Consider the following 8,326-nt stretch of genomic DNA (forward strand, 5'->3'; position numbering starts at 1 on the left):
CCCTCTTGAGTAACTGGGACTACAGGCATGCACCACCATGCCCAGCTAATTAAAAAAACTTTTTGGCAGGGCCGGGCACGGTGGCTCACACCTGTAATCCCAGCACTTTGGGAGGCCGAGGCAGGTGGATCGTGAGGTCAGGAGATCGAGACCATCCTTGCTAACATGATGAAACCCCGTCTCTACTAAAAATACAAAAAGTTAGCCAGGCATAGTGGCTGGCGCCTGTAGTCCCTGCTACTCAGGAGGCTGAGGCTGGAGAATGGCGTGAACCCGCGAGGCGGAGCTTGCAGTGAGCCGAGATCACACGACTACACTCCAGTCTGGGGGACAAAGCGAGACTCTCTCAAAAAAATTTTTTTCTCTCTCTACTAAAAATGCAAAAATTAGCTGGGCGTGGTGGTGGGCGCCTGTAATCTCAGCTACTCAGGAGACTGAGTCAGGAGAATTGCTGGAACCCAGGAGGCAGAGGTTGCAGTGAGTCAAGATCGTGCCGTTGCACTCCAGCCTGGGCTGACAACAGTGAGAGTCTGTCTCAAAAAAACTTTTTTTTTTTTGGAGAGATGGGGTTTCTCTCTGTTGCTCAGGCTGGTCTTGAACTCCTGGCTTCAAGCAATCCTCCCACTTTGGCCTCCCAAAGCACTGGGATTACAGGTGTGAGACACCATGTCCCCCGAGGTCTCTTGATCATAGGCTATCCATCCTTTGCTTGGGCCTCTGCCCAAGAAGTATCTCTCATGTTCCCACATTTTTCCTAGAGTGCCTCCCCCTCAGGCAGCCCCCTACCATCCCACCCTTTCCTCAAGGGTAACCTCTATCCTATCATATTAGGACACGTCCTAATAGTTATCCTCAGAACTCCTGAGGTGGCCGGGTGTGGTGGCTGACGCCTGTAATCCTAGCACTTTGGGAGGCTGAGGTGGGCAGATCACCTGAGGTCAGGAGTTCGAGACCAGCTTGGCCAACATGGTAAAACCCCGTCTCTACTAAAAAAAAAAAAAAAAAAAAAAAATTAGCCAAGTGTGGTGGTGTGTGCCTGTAGTCTCAGCTACTTGTGAGGCTGAGGCAGGAGAATTGCTTGAACCCGGGAGGTAGAGGTTGCTGTGAGCTGAGATCGTGCCACTGCAGTCCAGCCTGGGCAACAGTGGCTCCAGTTCCCCAGGTCCAGTCCCTTGACAGCTTCGGGTCACACAAAAGAGTTACAAGGCGGAAACCTTCTTCAAACCCGACTCCAGTGTGACCATCCCCACCAGGCACAGGCCTGGCCCCTCTGGGGGATTCTCTGGCAGGCACCCCTCACCCATCACACCTGTGTCCCTCAGGATGCTCAACAGCAGTGCCATCAGGAGCCTCGGCGTAGACCTGCTCCCGGGCTACCAGGACCCCTACTCAGGCCGCACCCTGACCAAGGGCGAGGTGGGCTGCTTCCTCAGCCATTACTCCATCTGGGAAGAGGTGAGGGCGCCTGCTTCCTCCACCCACGGCCTTCGGGGAGAACGGGGCCAGTTTGTTCTATTCACTGCTCTGTGAACGAGTGCATGAATGAAGATATGCATCAAAACCTGGCCAGCAGCTTTCAATCTCCTCTGTTCAGCACCCCAGTGGGCACCGCTAAGCGGTACCCGTTTGCATTCTGCAGTCTCTCTTAAGCACCTACTGTGTGCTAGGAGATATTCTGCTCTGAGAACACAGAGGAGGACAGGAACAATGCATATCTGCTCCTTCCTCCAAAAAAGGGATCCCCCTGGGGCTCAGGGACCAGAGGGGGGTTACTGAAACCAAGAAAAAAATCAAGAAAACCAAGCTTGCAGTGGAGGGGAGAGGTGTGGGCCACTTTAAAAGGCACCTGGTGTAGGAGAGGTCAGAGTTGGTGTCACTATTGAGGGGCAGGGAGAAAGGCCTTCTAGGCAGAGGAGAACAGTGGGTGCCAAGGTCCTGAGGCAGGAAGGTGTTTAGGAGCAGAAAGAAGGAAGCCTGGGACTCAGCATGTGCTCAGTACTTGGCCAGGAAGCCTCAGCCTAGGGGCTGGGAGTGTGAGCGCAGGGGAGAGGTTGCTGGACATGGCTGGAGAGAACAGGGGAACTAAGCCCTCCAAGGGCAGCCCCTCCAGGAGATGGGACACGGATTCCTTGTTTTTATTCTCTGCTATAGCCAAATATACGTGCATGTGTATGTGAGCATTATGGGTTTTTTTTGTTTTCGTTTTTTTCCTGAGATGGAATATTGCTCTGTCGCCCAGGCTGGAATGCAGTGATGCAGTCTTGGCTCACTGCAACCGCTGCCTCCTGGGTTCAAGCGATTCTCCTGCCTCAGCCTCCCGAGTAGCTGGGATTACAGGCACCTGCCACCAAGCCCAGCTAACTTCCAATCTCAGGTGATCTGCCCGTCTTGGCCTCCCAAAGTGCTGGGATTACAGGCATGCACCACCATGCCCAGCTAACTTCCAACCTCAGGTGATCTGCCCGTCTTGGCCTCCCAAAGTGCTGGGATTACAGGCATGAGCCACCACGCTCAACCTATGTTGACTTTTTTACCATCTCAGAACATGGTTCACTACTTTTTTTTTGAGACAGGGTCTTGTTCTGGCACCCAGGCAGGAGTGCAATGGCTCACCACAGCCCGGACCTCCTGGGCTCAAACAATTATCCCACCTTAGCCCCCCAAGTAGCTGAAACTACAGGCGCGCACCACCACACCCAGCTAAATTTTGTATTTTTTGTAGAGACAAGGTTTCGCCATGTTGGCTAGGCGGCTGGTCTCGAACTCCTGAGCTCAAGTGATTCCACCCACCTCAGCCTCCAAAAGTGCTGGGATTATAGGCATGAGCCAGCGCTCCCGGCTTCACTAATTTCTGAGCTGATTTCCTTTTCTTTTCACAGAAGTTATCAAAAGTAGTTTTCCGAAAGTTATTCTGAAGTAACTTTTCCAAAAGTTATTGAAAGTACTTTTTATTTGGGATATTCGGGGCTGGGGTCTTCCCAATCCCCACCCAGCCCAGCTTCCTTTAGAAAATAGCAGGAGAGGCCGGGCGCAGTGGCTCACGCCTGTAATCCCAGCACTTTGGGAGGCCGAGGTGGGTGGATCGCCTGAGGTCAAGAGTTCGAGACCAGCCTGGTCAACATGGTGAAACCCCGTCTCTACTAAAAATACAAAAATTAGCCGGGCATGGTAGCAGATGCCTAGAATCCCACCCAGCTACTCGGGAGGCTGAGGCAGGAGAATTGCTTGAACGGGGGAGGTGGAGGTTGCAGTGAGTCATCGCGCCACTTCACTCCAGCCTGAGCAAGAGCGAAACTCCACCTCAAAAAAAAAAAAAAAAAAAGAAAGAAAGAAAATAGCAGGAGGCCAGGCCAGGTGCGGTGACTCATGCTTGTAATCCCAGCACTTTGGGAGGCTGAGGCAGGCAGATCACGAGGTCAGGAGTTCAAGACCAGTCTGGCCAACATGGTGAAACCTTGTCTCTACTAAAAATACACAAATTAGCCCAGTGTGGTGGCGGGCGCCTGTAATCCCAGCTGCTTGGGAGGCTGAGGCAGGAGAATCACTTGAACCCGGGAGGCGGAGGTTGCAGTGAGCCGAGACTATCTTCTGATGGGAACTCAAGCCTCTCCCCAGCCCCCAGAGGGTCGGGCTTCTGGGCCCAGCCCCTGTCTATCATGCCTGCACTCAGGCAGCTGGAGGGGTGGGAGGGGAGATGGCTCCTGGCCTTAGCCATGGCTACCTTGGCCTCCACCGTTCCTGCTCCTCTTCCATGCAGCCCCCTGACTTGGGAGGCCATTTCACTCCAGTCTGGGCAACAAGAGTAAAGCTTTGTCTCAAAAAAAAAAAAAAAAAAGAAAAAGAAAAGGAAAAAGAAAGAAAAAAAAAAGAAAAGAAAATTGCAGAAGGCCAAAGTGGCCAGCTGCGCCCTGGTGTTCAGCAGATGCGGGTTCGTATCCCAGCTCTGCCGCTTCCTGGCTGTGTGTCCTTGGACAGGCAGTCTCCCATTTCTGCGTGTCCTCCTCCCTCCTGCAGTTGAGGATCGTCATTTCCTGCCTCCTGAGGGCCCCTGGAGATATGCAGTGGCACAGCCCTGGGGTACAGTAGCACTCAGGGAATGTGGCAGGGGCCATGGTTACCATCATGATTCTATCTGGAGAGCCTCAGATGCCAGAGTGAGGTTGGGATTTCAGGTCCCGGGCAGTGGGGCCCCCAGCAGGCTTTGGGGCAACTGCATGACGTGGCCAGGCCAACCGAGGCCAGGGAGAGGCTGTGGGCTGCAGCGTGGAGGGAGGGGACAGCTGAACTCTGAAGAGCCATCTCCCACCCCATCGTGTATCACAGGTGGTTGCGAGGGGCCTGTCCCAGGTCCTGGTGTTTGAGGATGACGTGCGCTTTGAGAGCAACTTCAAGGGGAGGCTGGAGCGGCTGATGGAGGATGTGGAGGCAGAGAAACTGCCATGGGACCTGATGTAGGCAGCCTGCGCCCTCAGGGACGGGGGGGCGGGGTGGGCCTCCGGAGTCTGCCTTTTCCTGCTTGGGACCCTGGCCAGCCCCTCCTCCAAGAGCCTGGCCCTGAAGGAACGGGTGCGGGGTGGAGGGTCTCATGATACCCAGGACCTAAGAGAGTCCTGGGCCCCTTGGTGTCACTTTCAGCTACCTCGGGCGGAAGCAGGTGAACCCTGAGAAGGAGGCAGCCGTGGAGGGGCTGCCGGGCCTGGTGGTGGCCGGGTACTCCTACTGGACGCTGGCCTACGCCCTGAGCCTGGCGGGCGCCCGCAAGCTGCTGGCCTCACAGCCTCTACGCCGCATGCTGCCTGTGGATGAGTTCCTGCCCATCATGTTCGACCAGCACCCCAAGTGAGGCTCTGATGGGGGCCGGGCATGGCAGGGCAGGGGCGTCCCCTCTGGGAACTCACCTCAATCAGTAGGAAGTCCCCTCACCGGGCAGATGGGGAGACTGGGACTGGCAAGGCCAAGTCATTGGCCCAGGTCACCAAGGAGTGGCTCAGCCTCACCTTAGAGTCAGACCAATCTCGGTGTGTATTTTGCGCAGCACACGCAGGCTTTTTTTTTTTTTTTTTTTTTTTTTTTTTTTTAATGGAGTCCTGCTCTGTTGCCCAGGCTAGAATGCAGTGGCATGATTTGGACTCACTGCACCCTCTGCCTCCCAGGTTCAAGCAATTCTCCTGCCTCAGCTTCCCAAGTAGCTGGGATTACAGGCAAATGCCACCATACCCTGCTATTATTTATTTATTTATTTATTTATTTATTTATTTTATTTATTTATTTTTTTTTTTGAGACGGAGTCTCGCTCTGTCGCCCAGGCTGGAGTGCAGTGGCGCGATCTCGGCTCGCTGCAAGCTCCGCCTCCCGGGTTCACGCCATTCTCCTGCCTCAGCCTCCTGAGTAGCTGGGACTACAGGCGCCCGCCACCGCGCCCGGCTAATTTTTTGTATTTTTAGTAGAGACGGGGTTTCACCGTGGTCTCGATCTCCTGACCTTGTGATCCGCCTGCCTCGGCCTCCCAAAGTGCTGGGATTACAGGCGTGAGCCACCGCGCCCGGCCTATTTATTTATTTATTTATTTTTGAGACGGAATCTTGCTCTGTTGCCCAGGCTGGAGTGCTGTGGCAAGATCTTGGTGCCTTGGCGCGATCTTGGCTCACTGCAACCTCCGCCTCCCAGGTTCAAGTGATTTTCCTGCCTCAGCCTCCTGAGTAGCTGGGATTACAGGGGCCCGCCAGCACACCCAGCTAACTTTTTTGTATTTTTAGTAGATACGGGGTTTTTCCATGTCGGCCAGGCTGGTGTCGAACTCCTTGACCTCAAGTGATCCGCTTGATCACTTGAGCGCTGGGATTACAGGCGTGAGCCACTGTATTTTTGGTAGAGATGGGGTTTCGCCATGTTGGTCAGGCTAGTCTCGAACTCCCGACTTCAGGTGATCTGCCCGTCTCGGCCTCCCGAAGTATTGGGATTACAGGCATGAGCCACCGTGCCCGGCTGCGTGCAGTTTTTAATCAAATGACTTCGCTGTTCTCAGCCTCCGTTTCTTCATCTGGAAAATGGAGATAGTAGAAGTGCCACTGCTCAGGGCTGTTGTGAGGACTAGATGACAGGGAGTGAGGTGCTTTGGGCAGGCAAGGTGCCTGGCTCCAGGCAGGCATGTGAGCGGGGAGTAGGGGCCCGCCTCAGTCCTCCTGAGCTGTCCTCTCACCTTACAGCGAGCAGTACAAGGCACACTTCTGGCCGAGGGACCTGGTGGCCTTCTCTGCCCGGCCCCTGCTTGCTGCCCCTACCCACTATGCCGGGGACGCCGAGTGGCTCAGTGACACGGAGACTTCCTCTCCATGGGATGACGACAGCGGCCGCCTCATCAGCTGGAGTGGCTCCCAAAAGGCCCTGCGCAGCCCTCGCCTGGACATGGCTGGCAGCAGTGGGCACAGCCTCCAACCCCAGCCTCGAGATGAGCTCTAGGTGAGGCCGGGGTGGAAAGAGGCCCCAGCCCCGTAGACCTTGACTTGCTCTCCCCTTTGATGGCATGACTGTATCTGGGGTTGTTTTCCCCCTTCTCAGCCTTCTCTCTCCCTCTCTCCATCTCTAGCTTTGCCTTTGTGTCCATTTTTTTTTTTTTTTTGAGACGGAGTCTCGCTCTGTCACCCAGGTTGGAGTGCAGTGGCATGATCTCGGCTCCCAAAGTGCTGGGGATTACAGGCGTGACCCACTGTGCCTGGGCTCTGTGTCTGTCTCTAATTGTACCTTCAGCTGTCTCTGCATCCCTTTCTAGCTCTTCCTCTCTCTGCCTGTCTCTGCCTCTGTTTTCCTATATCTGTCGGTATCTGTCTCTCTCTGATTCTGTCTAATTCTCTTTCTCTTCCTGCTCCTCCTGTCCCACCAGGTCCAGGTGATGACTGCAAAGGCGTGCCCAGGAGCAGGCCACTACTGCCCAGAGAGCAGAGGAGGAGGTTGTTGGCAGGGACTGCAGATCCAGTCAGACCTGGCCACCACCTTGGGCATGGCCACTCTGCCCTCTGGACCTGTCTTTCATCAGGAGAAACCACTCAGAGATGGATCCCATTCCCTAAAGGTCTCACCGCAAAGGAACAGGACTTCCAGGCCCCTTGACCCTGCCTGGCCTGATTCAGGGCCTGGTGGCCCCCAGCCTTCTGTTTCAAGCTGGGCATACCCCATGCGCCCTTCCCTCCCTAAGGACTCAGCTGAGGGACCCCTCTGCCCCCTTCTACCTCCACCTCAGCACCCTCCCCCAGCTTGATGTTTAGGTCTCCCCAGCACCCTCCTCCCTGGCCGGTGCAAAGTACAGAGAGGTAGAGGACGACCCTTGCAGACTGTTGCCCAGCACACAGTAGGCCCTCAATAAAAGCCATTTGCACTTTAAATATATATACACATATGTGTGTGTGTGTATATATATATAGACACAGGGTCTCCCTCCATTGCCCAGGCTGAAGTGCAGTGGCGCAAACCCAGCTCACTGCAGCCTCAACCTCCTGGGCTCAAGCGATCCTCCTGCTTCAGTCTCCCACATAGCTGGACCACAGGCATGTGCCACCACGCCTGGCTAAATTTTATTTTGTATTTTTTTGTAGAGCCTGGGTTTTGCATGTTGCCCAGGCTGGTCTCAAACTCCTGGGCTCAATCTACCCACCTTGGCCTCCCACAGTGCTGGGATGAGAGGCCGTGAGCCACTGCACCCTGCCACTTTATATATGTGTATATATATTTGTTTGTTTTTAAGATGGAGTCTCACTCTGTCACCCAGGCTGGAGTGCAGTGGCGCGATCTCAGCTCACTGCAGCCTCCGCCTCTTGGGTTCAAGTGATTCTCCTGCCTCAGCCTTCCTAGTAGCTGGGATTACAGGCATGCGCCCCCTCGCCCAGCTAATTTTTGTATTTTTACTTCATATTTTTTAACTTATGGCTGAGCCTCTGTATCTCAGCTGGCATGGGAGGAGGCTTCCTGATCTATGGTTGAGCAATTAGAGGGAGAGAGACGGGAGGACAGGCGAGGAGTCAGGCCGATCCAGCATCACCTCTGTGCTGGGTGATCTTGGGTGGGTGTCATCCCTTCCCTGGGCCTTAGTCTACTCTTTGGTCATTGTGGCTGGTTGGGTATAGAGTGGCCTGGCCTGAGTCTGGCCCACAGTGAGTGCTCACCCAGTGGGGCGGATGTAGTCATCCCCGAAGTCATTACCAGCCTCACCTTGCTGGTCAGGGTGGGCCCAGCCAGTCCAAGGGCTGCTGATATCCCCCAGCTCTTTGGATCATCTCTTGTGCAGCTGAAACCTTGACTTAGGGGAAGAGGAACCCCCTGGGAGGGGCTGGGG

At 54.8% G+C, this 8,326-nt stretch overlaps 1 protein-coding gene across 10 annotated transcripts in view; it reads left to right on the plus strand.

Moving 5' to 3' along the window:
- Positions 1–7,383, plus strand: part of LOC105464094 (cerebral endothelial cell adhesion molecule) — a 34,101-nt gene extending 26,718 nt beyond the window's left edge. For all 10 annotated transcript variants that reach the window (XM_071078402.1, XM_071078401.1, XM_071078400.1 and 7 more), the window contains 5 exons: positions 1,323–1,455; positions 4,324–4,451; positions 4,636–4,839; positions 6,207–6,459; positions 6,881–7,383. In XM_071078402.1, coding sequence (XP_070934503.1) covers positions 1,323–1,455; positions 4,324–4,451; positions 4,636–4,839; positions 6,207–6,459 — 718 coding nt within the window. In that variant the 3' untranslated portion in view covers positions 6,881–7,383. The remainder of the gene's footprint in view (positions 1–1,322; positions 1,456–4,323; positions 4,452–4,635; positions 4,840–6,206; positions 6,460–6,880) is intronic.
- Positions 7,384–8,326: the final 943 nt, after the last annotated feature.

The sequence above is a fragment of the Macaca nemestrina genome, chromosome 14 (assembly GCF_043159975.1).
Source record: "Macaca nemestrina isolate mMacNem1 chromosome 14, mMacNem.hap1, whole genome shotgun sequence".
NCBI classification, from domain to species: domain Eukaryota; kingdom Metazoa; phylum Chordata; class Mammalia; order Primates; family Cercopithecidae; genus Macaca; species Macaca nemestrina.